The sequence below is a fragment of the Phodopus roborovskii genome, unplaced genomic scaffold (genome assembly GCF_943737965.1).
Source record: "Phodopus roborovskii unplaced genomic scaffold, PHOROB, whole genome shotgun sequence".
NCBI lineage: Eukaryota > Metazoa > Chordata > Mammalia > Rodentia > Cricetidae > Phodopus > Phodopus roborovskii.
Window position 1 is genome coordinate 15,392,072 of NW_026126413.1, and position 20,083 is coordinate 15,412,154.

The following is a 20,083-nucleotide window of genomic DNA, read 5'->3' on the forward strand; positions in this document are numbered from 1 at the left end:
GTCTGACACTATAAAGTCATAGGGCTTATGGTCTCAGAAACCTCAGGTAGTCCAGGACCATAGTTACCATAGTCACAACTATAGAATCCATGCTGGGATCTTCACCCATGAGGGCTTGTTCCTACGAAAGACTGGGGGGGGGGTAGTTCCGCTGGGGAGGGGGAGGTTCCGCTGGTGGGGTGGGGTTTTGGGTGACTAAGGTAGTCTTTGAAATTCCAACTTGCAAGGAAAAAAATAAAAGCATTACTCTAAACTGAGAAGAACTGGAAACCCAGAAAAATCTAAATTTCTCTTCAAAGCAAGAACAGAAAATGAATCCCAAATAAATACTTCACAAGACAGATCATCTGATAAATTCTTACCATCTCAACTCTTGGCCTCACAATAAACAAAAAAACTTCAAGATAATAATAAAAAGCAAATGGTGCAAAGACTCCTTCATCACTCGGGACATGCAGATCCCTGTAGAAAGCATACACAGTTATTTGATTAGGAAATTACGAAGCATCATAATTTTTATTTTCTACCAAGAACTTTAAATTCCACACCCACAAAGAATCACCCCAGAAACACGGGCAAGCCCAACTGCCAATTACTATGCTTATACAGAAAACTGGGAGATAACTTAAAGGAACACTGGGCGAGGCTTTGGAGATCCCTTCTGTTACTAGAACTCATCTATGAGCTCTTTTGATGGGGTTTTCTCAGAAGCGCAACTCATGGGCCAAATTATTTAATCACATGCAACCTCCTTTCACCTTTCCAGTGCCTAAAATGGCCAGTGGACAGTTTGCTTCTAGATTAAGCTGTTAGGCGTATTAGTCTGTATTTGGCTCCTCCCCTTGGCTCTTTTCCTCCTGGCCTCTCCCCATTATGGTCCTCCCCTTTTCCCTGGACTTCTTCCTACAGCTTCCCCTCCTCCCCCGCCTCCCCTCACCCACCCCCAGCCCACTGTTCTTCCTCATCGCCCTCCGCTCATCCTTCCCACTGCAGCCCTACTTCTCCTCCTTGGTCCTTCATCTCATTCCTCACCTCTTCCTCTGCACCCAGCCCTCCTCCCCATAGTCCTCCCGCCCCATCACCCTCTACCCCCTAGCCCTCTTCCTCAGCCTCCTCTTCCATCTTCTCATCCCCCTCTTCCTCTCCGCGGCCCTCCTCCCACCCCTGGTCCTCCATCTTTGATTTGTGCCACGTTTCCAAAACCTGCAGACCACACACTATGCACACTGGCCTCGTCACTCCAAAGGCCCTGTCACCTCACCTGTAGGCACACACAGATCCCGTTTGTCATGCCTTTCCTGTTCCCTTCCTTCCCCAGCCACTGACTTCTACACACACACACACACACACACACACACACACACACACACACACACACACACACACACACACGGGGGGGGAGTGAGAGAGAGAGAGAGGTTTTCACACCAGCTATACCACAAGAAAGGCTCACAGCGGGAGGAATACCAAACTTCCATGTCCTCTAAGCGGCTCTTCACCAGCCAGGGTTATGTAAAACACTGGGTGAGCGCCCTTGCTCTGAAAGATACTCTGACAGCCCAGCCATAACCCCAGGGCTTCCCCGCTTTCTGCCCTCCAAGGTGCAAGCCAGGGGCTGGAGCAGGGGTTCTCAACCTCTGTGTCTCAACCCCTTTGAGGGGGTCGCTTATCAGATACCCTACCTATCAGATATCTATATTGGGATTTGTAACCAAGTTATAGTTATGAAGTAGCAATGAAAATTAATTTATAGATGGGGCTCACCACAACATGTGGGACTAACTGTATTAAAGGGCTGAAACATTAGGAAGGCCTTTTGCTCTTACCCAGGAACTGAGCGCAGTTCCCAGGACCCATGTCAGGCCACGCACGCCTGCCTATAACTGCAATTCTGGGGGATCGGGTGCTCTCTTCTGGTCTCCTCCGGCATCCCCTGCAAACATATGGCATATACATCCACAGACACACGAACACATGCACATGAGAGAGGAAAACTGGTCTTTTAATAAATGAAAATCAACAGGCAAAGAGAAGAAAATGAGTTCCCAAAACAAGAGTTGTGCTCAAACAGTTGCCTGGCCCCAGCGGACATATCACACCAGCACTGAGCACAAAGGGAGCTGCCACCATTGAGTCAGGGTTAAAATGAACCATGTGCCCACAATCCAACTCCAATCAAGCCCTCGTTTTCTCTGTTCCTAAACAAGTTTATCTGAACCATACCAAGCTTCGAGTTACCGGAAAAATCCAAATCATTTTGAGACCGGTGGGTAATGCTCTAAGAGTTTCTCACTCATACAACAAGGCTAGAGCCAAAGTTTGAACACCTGTGAAACTTAAGTTTAACAAAGTTTCACTGGCTGTCTGTCCCTTTACATAACCTCCTAGTTCATGCCCAAGCCAACAGAAATTTAAAGAGCAGCAGTCACGAAATGTACATCATCAGGTGTCCTTAATTCTCAAAGCAAGTGTCCAAAGGTGGTAGACAGGGGTATCTTAGCCATCTGCAATGAACGGCCTCTACCTGATTCTAGGTTTTTCAGAATACGGTGAACATTCATCTTCACAGCAGGGCCCACACCTGTCATTACGATTCATTTGGTAAACCTGTACTCATCATTTAGGAAAACCTGTGTTTCACTTTGCTCTTAATTACCACCAAGGATCTCTAAGGCACATGGCGGAGAGGCTATAGGATCGCTCACCACAGCGTGGCTAAAGCAATACTGACACAGTCTCACCACCACTTTTAAGAAAAGAAATGCACTAATTCCACAGTCCATTTGTAACTTTGTCGTGAGAGGACATAGACTAGCCAGACATACTTGGAAAACTGGGTTCTAAGCACAAAAGGACCCCTACACACACACACACACACACACACACACACACACACACACACACACACACACACACACGGTCTGCTCTGAAATGAGGCTCTTGAACACTTATTCTAAGCCTCCTGCTCTCCAGGTTCAAATAGAGGGCATAGGAGAATTTAATGTCTTATGATGATTCTGAGGAAGTCAGTCACATAAATTAGAATATTGGCCATGTAAGATCATTTCATTCACAAAGAAAATACTGGGTACTAACATCCCTTAGTTTTATTTCTAGCAACCGTACCTGGCTTATTAAAGAGGAATTCTGGTGGGGTCTTTAAGGGGACAACCCTATCCCTCCAACATGGAGGCCTTCATTGTCCTCCCTTCTTAGAAGTGACACTAATTGTGGCCAATAAAATAAAATAAAATTTTCTTAGTGTTAAAATTATTTGTCCCCCATATATGGGGCAAATTCTTAAGCAGTCATAAAGATAACCAAATATAGAGGAAGGTCATTGTCACATCTCCAGAAGGCTCATTATTTGAGGCTACTGTCACTATGATGAAACACCAAAAGCAAGTTGGGGAGGAAATGAATTGTTCGGCTTACACTTCCATATCATAGTCCATCACTGAAGAAAGGAAGTCAAACAAGGTGGGAACATGGAGGCAGGAATTGATGCCGAGACTATGGAGCATGATGCTTACTGGCTTGCTTCCCGAGGCTTGCCCGGCTTGCTTTCTTATATAACCCAGGACTACCACGGATGGCACCACCCACAGTGGGCTGGGCTCTCCCCATCAATCATTAATTAAGAAAATGCATTGCAGTTTACATAAATCCGGATCTTCACCCAGGCTCCATCCCCTCACATGAGTTCAGCTTGTCTCAAGCTGACAAGAATCCAGGGCAGGGTTACCACATGGCTCAAAGTGGAGGTTGACCGGATGGATCTTGGTCCTAGCTCACCTGTTCCTCATCTCAGAACACCTGGAACACAGGGCCATTCTCCCCAAGGGGTGCAGAGGTTCAGATCTACCTGCAACACAGCCACCTGACCATTGAAGCCGCTGAAACAAACGCACCCTATGGCACCCCAAAAGGAACTCAATACTCACGTTAAGAACAAAAGCCAGACTATGGAAATGCACTGCCCAGGTTCCCCACAACTGCTCTGTGAAAGGACTCCGGGTAGTGTAGGCAAGAACCGGCAGCCTCTGTCTTGCAGGGCAGTAAAAGGCAAAGACTAGAGTGGTCTGATATACCTTGGCAAACAAAGTGTCCATGTTGACAGCAGGAAAGCTCTGTGCTCCTGCAAAGTACAGAGAGCCATGGTTACTTGGGAGATAGAAGACATGCAAATCTTTTAACCACGAGTGAGCAGAAGCTGTTAGTGCAGGATTTGGGCCTAACAGGCTTGTGATACGGAGCCTAAGAAGAACAGCTGAGGGGAGAAGGCCAAGTCCACGCTGGGCTTTTTTGGTTTGGACCGAAAGATCCTGCCGTGGATGCAGGAAATCTGCAGAGAAAATCCAATAGAAAGGACCAAGTCTTCAATGACAGGTTCTTGGAGCTAGCACCAAAAACTACCCTTTCGAGACCCTGTGAGTATAGCAACTTTTAGTATTACGATGTATGCCTCTATTTTAAAGGTGTCTCAACAGATAGCTTCATCACAGCACTGTCCCACCTCAGACAGCTACAACTGGCAGGTAGAGAAAGAAGGAGGCAGACCTCTCCCTTTTATTAGATAGGATGGATCAGTGTGAAGCCGATGAACAAACCACGATTCTCTGGGTTTAAACCAACTTACCCTCATGAATAAGTACACTGGCCGGAATTTGTGCTAGACTATATGCACAAATCTTAAATGTCTGTGAGCACACACAAAATAACACACCAGAAAATTCAACAACCGACTGTCAAATTTGTCAGAAGAAAAATTTCTAATCAGTTCTATAACTAATCACATGATGATGAAATGGTTGGTAAAATGTAGAATTTTTACAGAAAGACCACCACACACATGCACACACACACACAGAGAGAGAGAGAGAGAGAGAGAGAGAGAGAGAGAGAGATAGAAGCTAAAAAAGGATTCTGGTTTCATCACGGGTGAGAATGAAGACCCTAACCACCTGCCCAGCAAGGAGCCAAGGCAAAAGGCGCTCACACACCACAGACAGAACGCCCAGCATCCCTGCAAACTCCTCCGCCTGTCCCCAGACTAGTGAGCAGAGCTGAGGATTGCTGCTAGCTATGAATGCCGTCGAAAGTTAAAATGTTTAAGATTATGGCTGAAAATGGCTTTTTACCACATGCCAATTTTAATGAGTAACCAAGAATTATCCTCCCAAAAGACGACCTCCCAAGGCCAGCCAAAAGATAACTGGTTTCTAGTCAACTTCCTTCATTTGTAGACACACACTCACGCCATTCACAGATGACCTAAGTGCCAGGAATGCAGCTGTTACTCTTGGCATTAATGAGTTCTTCAGACTACACACTTTTCCGCCACTTCACTGCCCGTGTCCTCCTCACTTGTGTGACAACCAAGAAGTCACTTTGCCACAGGGTAGAAAACGGACCAGTTTCATTATACACTGAATTTCAAAGACCTTTCCGTAAACTAAATGGGTAAACCCATGAAAAACCTTCAGAGGTGGAGATAAGTAACCTCACAGCGCTAGAGGTTGACGGAGGGGGATCACGAGTTCAAATTCAGACCAAGAAGCCCTGCTTTAAATTAATCAATCAGTTCAGCGTGGTACTGACTGAAATTTGTCCAATGTGTTCTCATCATTACCCACTAGAAGCAGAGGGCTTTGCTCACTACAGGAATGTGAGCTGATTTGACATTTTTCCCATCCTGAAGATCACAGAACCTTCCAGGAGGGAAAAATGATCAACTCTTAGCCTATGTGGCAAAACTGCACACATAGCAGGAGTGAGAAAGTAATTGAAATAATATAAAGAGGAGCTGTGCAAACTCTAAGCACCCTACCAATCATCCAATACCCCAAAAAATACAGGAACAACCCTCAGAAAACAGAACTACAACAAAGAACGTTAGAAAAGGAAAAATGAAGGGCTCTAGCTTTATGAATGGCACATATCACTTTACTCTTCGTTCACATCTTCAACAGTTCTCAGAGATGACTGACACCCAGAGAGCAAAAGCTCCAAAGCACTATAAGATGTCCAGTCATTAAGTGAATGAACAAACAACAACAACAAAAGCTTGTTCCGCACAGAACGATAAGGCAGGAAAATGCACAGCAACATCACTGATGATGATGATGATGATGATGATGATGATGATGATGATGATGATGATAATAATAATAATAATAATAATAAAAGGTCAGTGCAAACAGAGCTTTCAAACTTATCTTCAGTGACTCACTAGAGTCAGTAACCAAAAGGGGCTTTCTTCCCAGAATATTCTGTTAGGCAAGGGTTGTACTAGTGCCTCGTAGTAAAGTTATTTGTCACGGAGAAGGCGACCATGGTCTATAGAAGAGTCTCACCAGCAAGCCAGAGATGTGAAAGAAAGGGAAGAATTAGAATGAGGGACAGGTAACCTATTTCACAGAAAATGATGATTCAGAAAGTTTATATTCGTTCCATGAGGATTTCACACAGTGCATTTTGATCATACTCATGCCCCATTTTCCACTTCCAACTCTCTCTGGACCCACACATTTTCTGCTTCCAAGTCCTTCAGACTCCCCTCCCCCCCCCCAACATATTCCTCCTCCCAACACAATGCTTTTCTTAAATCCCACAGAATACAATGAGTGCTGACCAGAGTGCATAGGTGAGTGAGGCCATCCATGGAGCATGGCAACATACCAGTAACTCCAATCCCCCCACAAAAAAAAAAAAAAAAAAACATGACTTTCACATGGCCATCAACAGTAAACTGCCAATAGCTCCTCAGTCGGGGATGGGCCTTCCTGAGACCCTGCCTCATGCCTGCTGGAATCTGGAGGATTTTTACTGACTTCATCCCATGCAGGCCTTGCGCTTTAACTACAGCTGCTGTAAATCCATGAAAGTAACAGCCGTGTCATGTTTAGAAGACAACAGAGACAATTCAAATGGAATTCAAGACAGTGGGAATTTTGCAGGCTCCGGGGGGCAGAGGGTTACTAGAGGACTGACACCCATAGTCGAGAGTTCTGCTCCCCGAGTGGAGTGACCCATGGTGGGGTTCTACTCCTCTACAGCAGTGACCCCCACACACACACACACACACAACCAGCTCACCCCGGTTGTCTTACCTTCAGGCTGCTCACACATCTAAGCCAAGTTCCTCCCAACAGGACTATTTTCAACTCCAAAGCGGCCATGCGTAAAACCAAGGTGTTAAGAACATTTTGATAATGAAAGTCAGGCGCTGCCCGAGTTGTCATTTTGGGTGAATCTCTTGTCCTCTACCCACATCACAGCTAGGACCTGTGCATCAGAATGGATTGAAGCTCATCCTAAAAGGTCTTACAGGCACCTTAGGGACTATCTCCTCACTAGTCAATAAAGAAAGGGGACAGCCTCCGAGGATAAGTTTCTGCTGGGAGAAAAAAAAAAAAAAAGATTTTCCCAAGAAATGCAGTGTGACCTTAAATGCCCTTACCGAGGCTATTTTCCAAGCAGGAGATAAATAGTTCGCGTAACTTAGTGCGATAACACAGGCTCCCAATACAAAACGAGTGAGTCTCATTCACTATGAGCAGTCGTGCTTCGACTTGCTTGTCTGATAAGGACCAAGAGGACATGAAGGTCCGGTCTCCTCTACCAGGTAACTTGACTCACATGATGCATGTGACGTTCTAAACGTGGACCTTCCTGCACGTCTTTCATCAAGACCAGTGTCTGGGGCTGTTGAACTCACTGCAGAAACTCCTGTGAGGAGCCCCCGATTGTTTAAACCGAAAACCTGAGCAAGAACTCAGATTGTTTCAATGAAGCCAGCGGAGTTACCACCTCACGAGTGAAAAGGTGGATTCCCTGGGTTAATGTTGTATGTGTCTCTATGGAACCAACAGGTCCACAAAGAAGCGATATCTGACATCCAACCTTTCTACAGAGAATGGCTTTTTACTACATCTGCATACCACTTCGACGGGGAGTAGGGTTCAGCTGCCATCTTCTTGTGACTGTGGTTTTAGAAGCATGGCATCTCAGAATGTAAGTGTCCATAATGGAGCAACACAACCTTGGCAACACTAATTCCGACTCAAGTTCCTTTCCCTACGGCTATTGCAGCACTGAGTTCCTTCTGTGAACAGAAATGCCCGCAATGGCAAGTGATCAGAAGGCCAAGGCGCGTAATAGTATTTTCAGACAAACACAGAAACACACGAAATCACCACTCAGGAAAGAATGCCACACTTGACTTCCCGAGCAGGTTAAAAAGGAAACTGAGTGCTCAGGCCAAAGCACACAGATGCACATCTGACAAGAGTTAGTTACTTCAGGTTCATCCACCCAAATCAAATTGGGCTCACTTGGGAGGCAGCTCCATGCCAAAAAGTGTTAAATGACAAAGTTCTGAACGTTAGAATTAAATTTTCATTTTCCACATGATAGCCTATGAAATCAGTAAGGAAAAGGAGCCAAATGAGCCAGCATCTCTATCTTCCTTCCGGCACGCCCACCTTCTCCCTACAACCCCTAACATCATCACAAAGCATTTGGGCTGAAAGGTTCAGTGGAAGCAAGTACCATAATCAAAATTATATCGACTGTGTCTGAGCAGAGAATTGATGGGCGAGCAAGAGACTACGGGCCTGGGATACAAATTTCTAAGCTGTCTCAGGCACGTGCCTAGTTAGGAATATAACTAATTAAATAAGCAGGCATACTCTGCAGCGAGAGATGCTGCAGAAATCCCCGGGGGTTTCAGGCAGGTTCTACACCCTTCCACCACGAGGCAACGCTGATAGAGAATGCTGCACACATGCTACATTAAAGGATGATTTCTCCTGACCTTGGAGACATCTAACTACTATGCAGTCCTCCCCAGGAATTCTGAGGCAGGTGAAGGAGCACAGACCAGTGTCCCGGCAGCTACAGGAACAGCGGCCCCTGCTTAATCTTGTTTCACACCATACTTTAAAGTGATGCAAGCAGATACAAAGCCACAAAGAACAGTGGGGCTCGCAGAAGACAGAGACACCTGTGACGTCAATGGCATAAGCTGTGTGGTGTCAGCCAGAACAAATGCAGGGCAGACACCCAGTCTAGGGGAGAGCAGAGCACCACTAGCTGGTCCAGCAGTATTCAGGTAGAGCCAATGGTCCTGGGTTACAGGGTTACTGTAGGCTCAAACGTGCATAGCGACTCAAAGGGACAGGGGTGTGTGTGTGTGTGTGTGTGTGTGTGTGTGTGTGTTGGATAACTTGCACAGATGAGTTCTTGAGCTTCCTAAAGTTCTACTGACTATCCAGACTGTCCTCTGGGAAGTCGGGGTGGCTTCTGCACTTCTACTCTTCACCCCAATCTTAAGGACTTGATTTGACTTTGCAAGGCTCACTCCACCTCCACATTTACTCCCTTCTCAGCCCACAAACTCGGATGACCACCACACAGCGGACATCCCCCTCTGCCTAACAACCTGGTAATTTACATATCCATGGAGTCCTTCAGGATGCTGATTGATAACTGATCAGTAAGAATAGGTTCCACGATGAATTGAATTGACGGTGATAAGTCACATAGGAAAGAGCCAGCCAGGCTACCATCAAAGTGTCCACCCCGGGAGCAACTTTGGGTCTCTGCTTTACCCCTTTCTATGGTAGTGATGGCACCAACATTCTCCATAAACCAGCCTTCCCCGTCCTCGGGAATAAAGCAAACATGCTATGGAATGCGTAACAGATGCCATGCATCATGCTGGAGACGAGCTCGAGGCGTCACATTCTAAGACCCTCTGCAAGAGGTAAACGGACTCGGTATTAGCAAACCTAGATGAAGCTGTCTTTTCTAAGTGACTGGACTAGGGTCGGACCATGACTCCAGAGCAGGGAAAGACGAGCTGTTAGCTCTGAAGGGATGAGAGAAAGGAGCACAAGTCCTTCCGGGTCGAAGCCACAGAATTCATGAGCATGATGAGAAGTGACAGGGGGTGTCTTTTATCTAAAAACACAATCTTCTTTTCTGAGAGCATACTGTCACCTCTGCTCAGTTCCCTCCCAGTCCAGGCCACATGCCTATAGGTCTGCCCTACTGTTCCTCCAACTTCTCATATCTGCACCCCCAACTCCACACCCTCCCTCAGAAGGCCAAACTAAAAACCAGGAACAGATGAAACAAAACAAAACCCACTGAACTCACACTAAATCTGAGCCAACGAAGAGATTCTCGCCTGCTCGGAAATATTATTAGCAAGGTGTAAAGATTTGCCTGGGTTACCAGATATAGCAAAGGAAAAAGCTGGGCCTTCCCTCAAGAGGAAAATAATCCACTCCAACAAGGCAGACTCTGGCAGCATACATATGTTAGCATGCTAGCACCGGATTCCTGCCCACAGGGGCACAGTCTGGGAAAACACCCCCTCACCCAGGCTCTCCTCAGGGAAATCTGTCTGTGGAAATGAGCACTTATAAAGTAAGGCCCGCCTCTAAAAGTTTTCCTCTCCAAACACTGTAAGACAACAACACAGAGAACCGTCACACCATGCTCTCTGGGATAGATCTAAATTAGTTGGGGGCCATCTTTCATATGTATTTACCAGGAGTCTCTGAACTAACTCCTCCCTCTTCCCCTCCCCATCTCTCACACACTGTTCATTGGACGGGCCACTTCCTGGGGTTATCAGTTCCAACTCAGGAACATGTAAACAGGCTGCCCCTTCCATTCTCAACACAGATGCCTGACCTCCTCCAAACACAGATCTCACTTCCCTGCTTCAAATCCTCCAGTGGCTCCCAATGCCCTTAGCATGAAGTCCACAGGGCTGGCCTACTCAGAGGTGTCTTAGCGCTCAGGCGCCCGCTCCCTGCTCTCCTTTCCTCTGAGCAGAGGCCCACCATGTCCCCACAGGAGCTCCCTAGCTTTGCTATCTTCCATGACGGGCCTCACTCTGGCTCTTTCCTCTCCCCATCTAACTTCTGCTCATTGTCCAGGTTTCAGCCCGGGGACTTACAGAGTTTCATCACACACTCCCGCACAGCCTGGTCCCTTGATTGTCACCTCTGTCGCCAGCTAATTAATGGCCGTATGTCTCTGTCCAACTCCCTCAGTGCCCCAGAAGCTCTGTGATGTCAAACCCACCTCTGCCCAGGGCGGGATTGCATATATACTGGTAAGATGACGCCGTTTTAATCTCCTGGCTTGCACTGAAGAATCCAGTCAAAAAGTAGACTAAATAATAAATATGCCAAGATTCATGCACTTCTCTTTTCAAATTATATAGCTTCTGTGATTAATAAAACATAAAGGAATGGCTGAATTCATGGTTTCTTTTTGCTATTTATTCTCATATCCAATAAAAATCTGAAACCCTTCCATTATATTGATGTCATGTGGGGAACCCCAAAACACAAACACCCCCCATTCAGATGCCATTTAAAATAAGAATTCAGAGACATATACTCCCCAGTTGTGCTTATAGTTAATAAGGGACACTTTGCCAACTTCTGTCAATAAACTAAGTCCCCTGGTACAGCGGAATATAACCAGCTGACATGAAGTCAAGCCCTTCAACCACAAAGCCCCCTCTGGCCATTCTGGGTGGCTCTGGAAGCTTCAAATTCTAATACAGTCTGAAGCAGGTGTACCTGATTTGACTTTGTTAATATCTATTTAAAAAAATCCTAATATCTCTCCTGTGAGCCACAGGGTGTGTTTGTTTGTTTGTTTGTTTGTTTTAATGGGTGAGGAGACATGAGATTGCCTCATGCATCAGAATTCACAACAGACAATATAAATGGACACCCTTCAAACAGACCAACTAGATTCAGAGGTGTCATTCAACATGTGTTCACTAAGTTCTTGATAACTTATTAGAGGTAGGTGCTAAGCATCCAGGGTAAAATTCCTGCTGTCAGCAAGTTCACCACCAACAGCCACCAAATGGAACTTCACTGGGATCATAATGTATTTTAGGAAAAATACAAGGTAGAATGTCTTACTTAGAGCCCTGTGGTCCTCACACACACACACACACACACACACACACACACACACACACACCAACTGAGGACAGAAGCCAGGGTCTGTTCCTGGGTGAGCGCTCTACCACTGAGCTAAATCCCAACCCCCTTTGTCTTTTTTTTTTTTTAAAGCCATGATTCTCAACCTTCCTGACACTGTGACCCTTTAATACAGGTCCTCATGTTGTGGTGACCCCCACCCACTAAATTGTAACCGTTGCTATTTCATAATTGATTTTCCTATTGTTATGAATCATAATGCAAATATCTGATATGCAGGTAGCTTAGGTGACCCCTGTGAAAGGGTTCTTTGACAGCCCCCAAAGGCTCAGGACCCATATAGGTTGAAACCACTGTTTTAGAGGCAAATTGGTGAAATGTGGGGTCCAGTCCTCCAACTTAGATTGCCTATCAGAAATGCAGTGTACAACCCCTTAGCATGGAGAAGCCCACATCCACAGGCTTGCAGCCAGAACATATGGTAGACGCAGGGTTTGTTTGTTTATTTTTAACAAAGCAGAGCATCTGCTCTGACTCTCCTGTGTTCAATATTAAGAATAAAAATGGTTTGGGCTTGCCCAGCACATATAAGACTATAGGTTTTATTCCCACAGCACAGGATAATAAAAGAAAATTAAAATTTTAGATATCTATCAATGTCAACGTTCAACTAGTTTTTAAGACATCAAAGCATGAAGGTCTGACTGAGGCATATGAGACTAATTAAAACACATGAACTAGTATAAACTAGACTATGAGCTAGTTAAGCACTGTGACCCTTACTAGATATATTCAAAACAGCTTTAACAAAGTTGTCAAAAAAAAAAAAAAAAAAACAGCACTGTAGAAATATGCTAGGAATCAAAATGTACTTGCATTTTAAAAACAAATACAGTGAGTTTGTATTTTTAAAAACTTTTTTGGAAAAAAATGAATCTCCTAAGCTAGACAGCGATTTTTAAATTGAAATGAATGCCTGTCCATTCTGTGAGCTGCTCTTGAGCCTTTTAATGTTATATAGCCTGGGCCTTGCTACAGTACAACTAACACTAACACTATCCCCAGGTGCTTCATCACAACCCAGCCTGAAATTAACAAAAAGAATCCCCCCACTCCTAACACTAAAGGGGGAATAAGCCAAGAGCTACATAAACAGCTCAGCAATTAAGAGCAACGGGGCCAGAGGTCAGTTCCTAGCACATCTGGTGCTTACAACTGCTTGAACTCCAACTCCAAGGGATCTGACACCAGCGCCCTCTTCTGGACTCCAGCAGCATTTGCACATACTGCCCACACACCATTTTAAATAATAAATCTTTTTTTTAAACGGGAATAAAACCTCAGATTCTCTCAGAGTAGACACTACATAAATTATGCATTAAAGAAATAAGTCAGCCCAGCTTTGAAGTTCAATTTCACAAAATTTTACAAGCAATAAACTTAAAAGTTACTGTTCGCTGATATTTACTTGGCACTCGATAATCAGCTACTATGCTGAGACTACATCAAATGGCGTGTACAGGCCTGCATAAAAGACCTCAAGAGTGCTATTGCCATCACTTTCATTCAAGAGGTCAGCAACCGGAGGCTGACAGAACCCCAGGGGTCCATAAGCTCACACTTCCTCAAGGTGATGGAACCACAAGTCAAACCCAGGGATTTCCATCAAAGGGGGTGTTTTTAGCCTGGCATTCCTGCGCCTTCTAGAACAGTAATTTAAAATGTGTGTTTTCCCTAAGGAAAGGGGGAGAAGAGGTTTTTTTGTTAATTTCCCAAAGCCACAATTCCACCCAGTGTGCCTCACCAGCACCAGTGAGGGTACATAAACTCTCAGGCCCCTCATCAAGTTTTATCACTTCTCCACTGCTGAGGTGGGAGAGCCGCAGACCTTTAGCAGTGTTTCAAACTTCTGAGGCAAAGTCAAGGCTTCTCTCTATCATCCCGTTAGGCTGTCACGCCCCGAATTGCGGTAACCCATCTCTTTACATCCAAGTCTGAACTCTCCCACTGAAATCGTTCAGCCATCCTACTCTGAAGCAGACTCTATGTTTCACTCAACCAATCTTCACTGTGAAATAAAAATCACATTATAGCCACTCTGAAGAAAGTAAAACACTGTCACCCTGAGGGGAGTCCACAAATACAATCATGATCAAAACTGAGAAGTTACCCACCCCACTCACCACGTCTTCAAGACTTTGTGCATACCATGTTAGCCAAACAGAATCACTAGGTTAGGACAGCCAGTTACCCAGAGCCAACACACTCCATCAGAGAGAGATACACCCAGGAGGAAGCTCTGCTGCTCTCTGCCAGCATCTAGGGTGGGTGTGTCACTCAGCAAACTTCTGGAATGACTAAGTGCAATCTAGAATTTAGAGCTATCCAAAATTCCAGGTCGGAAACAGCATTTGTGCTGGAGTGAACTATGCCTTGAAATTCTCCACTTTTGACTACAGGACTGAACTTGTAATGAATGAAATTCGTCCAGATCTCACAACTAAGGAGCAGAAGAGTTCTAGAAAGCAGATCTCCAGACACCTGCCTAAGATCTGTGCGATCCCACAGGCATCCCGGAATGGGTCATGGTTACCACCGAAGTACTAGCCAACCCCCAGCCCAAGCTCCTTCCATCTCTGCCAGGCTGGGACTTGCATCTGCTAGCCTTGTGCCAGCTCAGGCCCCTGCTTCCAGGCTGGGCACCCAGGGGGCTAGTACCAGGACCCTGGGCTCTGTTTACTTCTAGGGACAAAGGCAATTGTTTCCTAGTGCTAACACCAGCAGAGAAAAATACCAGTCTGGCACAGTGGAATTAATTTCACTAGGAGACTATGCTAAGGTTATGTTTTATTTATGGCCCTGTACAAAGCAAACTATCTTTAAGACGTGAACAATCTTCTTTCCCTGTCTTCCAAAGCATGTAGGAAAAAGGGAAAAGCAACCTAGAGGATCATGAAACTCAGTGTGTCAGGAAACAAACCACAAGTTTTGGGTGCACAACCTTCCAGGAAATTATGTTGGACAAAGTCTTCTGGGGGAAAGTAAGATGTATACTTCCCGGTATGGTGACAGCGCTTAATGTAGGGAATCTTCCTCTGCCCCAGGATGGATCCTCCAAAGCCATCTACAGGCAGCCCCAGGTAACCCTAGTCTCTGACACCCCAAAAGTGCAATCCGCAGCCTCACTGCCACCCGCGTCCTACGCTCGGGTCTCCCGTTCCACCCAAGACTTCAGTAGTTAGTGACTCCCACTTCTAGGAATCGGATCTGAGTTGTGGGGACAAGCCACGCTTTCAGATCATCCTGACGCTGACAGCCCAAGCAGATACAAATAGGAAGGGATTGACTCTATGACATTTCCAAAGCACACCATCAGGTAGCCCATGTAGAAGAGCGCACGGGGACAACCACTGTATCGCGCGGCTAGCCCGCACCACATGTGTGTCTACAAGAAGTCAAGGACCCAAAATCTCCTGACCGTCACTATCCGAGAATGGTGGCAGATCGCCTTTACTTCCCTCCCCTCTCCAAGACACCCGCGCGCACGCAACGGGATCCGAGGTGTCCCTGCAACGGGAACCTAGAGGGTTCGGCATGGGACAGGCGGGCCCACCTCCTCGTCCTGCTCCTCCTGGGATGCGCTGCTGACCCTCGGTACCGGCAGTACCGCTCCTCCGGGGGGCGGCAGCGGCAGGGCAGGAACTCCTCGCTCCAGCGCCACGCGCGCGGGCGCCCACGCGGCGGGCAGCCGAGTTCCCAGGGCGCCGCCCGGCGGCCGCGGCGGCTGAGACCTGCAGGAGAAGCGGCCGGGCTCCCCTTCCTCCGACAGAGTTTCCGAGCCCGAGGACGACTCCGCCGAGGAAGCGCCCTCCGAGGACACGGCTGCCGCCGGAGGGACTAGGGTCCGGGCGCCGTGGCCGCTGCAGCTGCGGGGCACCGGCTCGGGCGCCTCAGAAACTTTCTCCCCCATGTCTGTCTCCAGCCCAAAAGTGCCGCCCGATGGGTGGCGGGTCGCTCGGCGCCTCCGGGAGAAGCCCGGGCTGCTCGGCTGCGTCTGGATCACGCTGCGGCTCCCGGGCAGCGGGGAGCGCCGCCGGCGACTACATGACCGAGGTCGGGCCGCAGGAGCGCGTCGCCAAGTTCACGGCCACCGTGGCTCGGCTGCTGCCAGGGAGTCCCGCGCGCAGGGCCATGCCCGCCGCGATCGGCGCTCGGCGATGCGCCCGAGCCGCCGGGACTGCGGCTTCTCCAGCTAAACCTGCCTCCGGGACGGAGCGGAGGAGACGGGCAGCCCGCGGAGCCAATGGCAGCGCAGGCGCGCCGGTGGGCGGAGGCTACGGAGCCGCTGGCCGCGCGGGCGTCAGGTAGCGGAGGTGGGGCCAGGCGCGGGCCACCCGATCCCACCGGAGCTCTGGGTGCGCGGGGCGGCCCCACGGCGCGGGACCCGGTGGGGTGAGCTCCGAGCCCGCAGGCTCAACCCGGGCTGGGACTCCGAATGGGCGGGGGAGTGGCTGTCAGTCCTTGGGATGCGGGAGGGAGATGGCCGAGTGAGGTCAAACCTTGGAGAACCGGACTTTGTCTCCAAAAAGTGGAATCGGGGGAAACTGAGCCGGAGGAGGCTTCGCCAAGAAACGGAATCGCACGGCCAGTCACGCGCGCGCTCACGCTCCCATCAGTGTGCAGAGAGTGAAGTCCGTGATGGAGCGAGGGTATCCGAACCGAGCTGATCTCCAACCCCACCCCACCCCCCCGTTAAACTTCTTGGACCTCGGTTTCCTAGACTGTAAAGGGGAACCGAAGGCGATGGTGTCTGGCAATGAGATTAGAGCAAAATAGTCAGCAGAGTGCTTGACTGGAACACAAGCCACGGTCTCCAAAGATGATTTTCTGTGTTTCTGCTTAGAAACTAAAGTTAAGTCAAAGACACGCGCCTGTAGCAAAGCAAGAAAACAGCGGATGCCTGGTGTTTAGGGCCAAGCTTGGTAAGAAGGGTCCTAGCAGCTGTCTGCAGTTCTGGCGCTGGGTAAAGGACACATTCCTTTTGACCGGCTTTTTCTAGCCCTGTATAGCAAAGCCACTACATTCCAGACCTGGCTTCATTCTCCTGCCATCTACGAACAAGGAGAAAGATCTTCCACCGAAGGCACCACCACACCTTAACCTTTGCGGTGTCTTGAATCCCTAGGAAGCCAGTACGGAGTTAGGCAGTGAGAAATAAATGATTCCTACTTGCCTTCAGCTCCAGAGCCATCTGAGCTCCACACTGTGACCTGGGGTATAAATTCCGCCAGCTTCCATTTCGAAGACGTTGATTGAGATGTGTGCCAGTTGGTTGCAGGGGATACAAAGATGAATACGGCAGGTCCCCTGCCCTTGAGGAGCTTGTGGTCGGGGGAGAGATTGATACTGCATAATATCGCCCCATTATTCATGTTTAAAAGCTCTGGTAAGTGCTACAGTGTGCTGTGGGAGAAGAGGAGAATTACAGCGAAGCCATTGCAGATCCTCAAGCCCAGGAGTCCTCCAGAATTTTACATTTTTGTCACAACAGGTTTGCCAAGGGTCCTTAAGAAAAGGACTGTGGTTGAAAGCCCCCGTTGGCTAATGGGCCCCTTTTTTGCTACGGAAGTATTTACAAGTGATAATGAAGGGCCGGGGTGCCTATCTAGTCTGGACAGGCGGCTTTGTCCTGAACACTTTGGTACTGCCTCTGACGGGGAAACAGTAGGGATTTGACCCTCTGGCTGCAGATGGCTGTCAGAGTCGCATTGTGACACTTGAGAATGATCCAAGTGGATGGGAAAACGTGCTGAGGTAAAAGGACATTCAAGAGACTTAGCTAAGTGGTGATGGAGAGGCTGAAGAGTGCACAGTGCAGCGGCCTGAACCGACCCCCTGGGCCTCACAATGACTTCCCTCCTTAGAGTATGGCCTTTATCTGAGCCCCTATGTGGTTGATTCAGCACAGGGGACTGAAATAAAGATTTAAGCGAGCCATTCACATCAAAGAGGAGGGATTGCCTCTCAGTTCCCGGGAAGGGTGCGGCAAGGACATGATTTGGATACTAACAGCAAAAGCAGCAGTTAGTTCCTAGAGGCAGAGCTTTTCCCGGGAAAGGCCTGGTGGAGTCCTGCAGACACCGATGGGACACATTCTGTTGGTAACATTGCAGGGATGGAGACAGGGCCAAAGAGCTGGTCAAAGGTCACACAGCAACTGAGGAGTGGTGCCATGGTTGGTACCCTGAGGTCTGCTTGGGGAAATGCCACTCAGAACAGACAGTTTTTAAATCCAGGATGCACATATGTACATACTAGATATAAATAGCCATAGAAAAGGAACACTGTCGCCTTGGTTCATTATGCAAAAAAAAAATCCCTTTGGTCACATTTATTTATTTTTTGCCCACAAACATTCATAAGACACTGTACCAGGCAAGGTTTTAAGCACTGTAGAAAAGCTGTTATAATTCTCACGTTGATCCAGTAAGGTATCTACAATTTTTTGATCTTTCACATATGTGAAATACTGGAATCTAAAACAGAGAAGTTGAGCAGTTTGCCTAATGTCACACAGCTAGCAAGAGTTAGAGCCAAGAGTCAAGATCGCACAGTGTTCATGCTCTGAACCTGCGCTATTCAAAGTCAAGAACTAAATAGTATGTATTAGAAATTTGAAACGCTGACCCTGAATAAGAAATACATTTTACATGGCGAGTCACAGTACATACATACACACACAGATGCAAGTAGCAGTTCATGATTTGGTCCTTTCTTGTAAACAATACAGCCTGAAGTTTTTATTTTATTTTTTTAATAAACATGCTAGCTGAGGTTGACTATGTGGGTTTCACACTGTCCTTTCAAACTTGTGGTTTCTGAGTATGCTTGGTCACCACACTTGACAGGATCTGCCTGAGAAGAACAATGACTGTAGTCGAGGCTAAGAGCTTCCAGACCAGAACAGAGAAACTCAAAGCAAGGCTGGCTAGAAATAGAAGATGACCAGAAAATCAGGATAGTCCCCTGAAATGACCCCAAGTAGACACACAGGCACATCTGGGATTGGCTAAACCACTGGGCCCAAGTCAGTTTACACATCTAGATCTTGGAAGTCAGCCCTCCTATCTTACTAAAGCACAAATCCTTTCTCCTGTGTTCCCGAGTGTCTCCTGCAAGAGAGCGTTTCAAGAATGCCCCCAATGTGTTGGAGACTTTGAGGTCTGATATGAGAGGGACAGCAGTGTCCCCAACCCCCACCTCTGCATTTTTCTTGCAGTTATAAGTCCCGGGTGGTTGGAGGGGGAATTAAAGACATAGTTATGACTTCTGTGAGGCAATAACACATCTTCAGGTGGAGAAACAGCAGCCACAAGAGAGGGTTCCAGGGCAGCCAGCAGCATGCCAGCTGTGTGTCCTTTGTTGGGGCCGAGGACTTGCCTCAGATTTCTGTGTCATGCACTCAAGCCCTGGCCGCTGGACCTGTACAGTCTCCGCCTATCTCCGCTGCATGGGCAGGGCCAGGTGAGAATGTGGACTCTGACTGACAGATGAGTAATGTTCTAGTACCAGGCATCACGCGCTTCGTCGATTCCCAGCACTGTGGCCTTTCTTCCAAGCGTTAGGTTTAGGGCTCAATAAAAACAGGAATCAGTTCTTTTCCTTTCTTCTATAAAATGAGATCATCATAAACTCAGAGTGAGCCTTTTTTTCTTCCAAAATCACAGTTAATATGTTCCTGACTACTTAATGCACTGAAACTGCTAAGTATGGGCTTGCCTTATGAAAGGTGATGGATTAGCAACCTTTGCTGGGTTCGTTTTATACATGCTGCTGTTGATGCTCGGCTTTGCCTCTTCCATCGGGACCAAGAATGTGCAGTTCTGAAACAGAGCGAGCACTAACCGGAAGGTGTCTGTTGAGGCTTCTTTGAGGGATACCTGAGAGCTGCATGTTACAAATAGGTCAGTTTCTTTGTAACTACCCCTGGCGGGTGGAGGAGCCCTCGTCTCCTCATCTCCTTTATTTTGTGTCTGAAGCTGGGAAGGAAGGGTTACCATACGAAGTTCCAGAAGGCAAGTCAAAGATTTTCTAAATCT

The 20,083-nt window shown here is 47.5% G+C and overlaps 1 protein-coding gene across 1 annotated transcript in view; it reads right to left on the reverse strand.

The window, feature by feature from the left end:
• Positions 1–16,047, reverse strand: part of Mast4 (microtubule associated serine/threonine kinase family member 4) — a 555,461-nt gene extending 539,414 nt beyond the window's left edge. The window contains exon 1 of the mRNA XM_051182862.1: positions 15,598–16,047. Within this exon, the coding sequence (XP_051038819.1) occupies positions 15,598–15,954 (357 nt within the window). The 5' untranslated portion in view covers positions 15,955–16,047. The remainder of the gene's footprint in view (positions 1–15,597) is intronic.
• Positions 16,048–20,083: the final 4,036 nt, after the last annotated feature.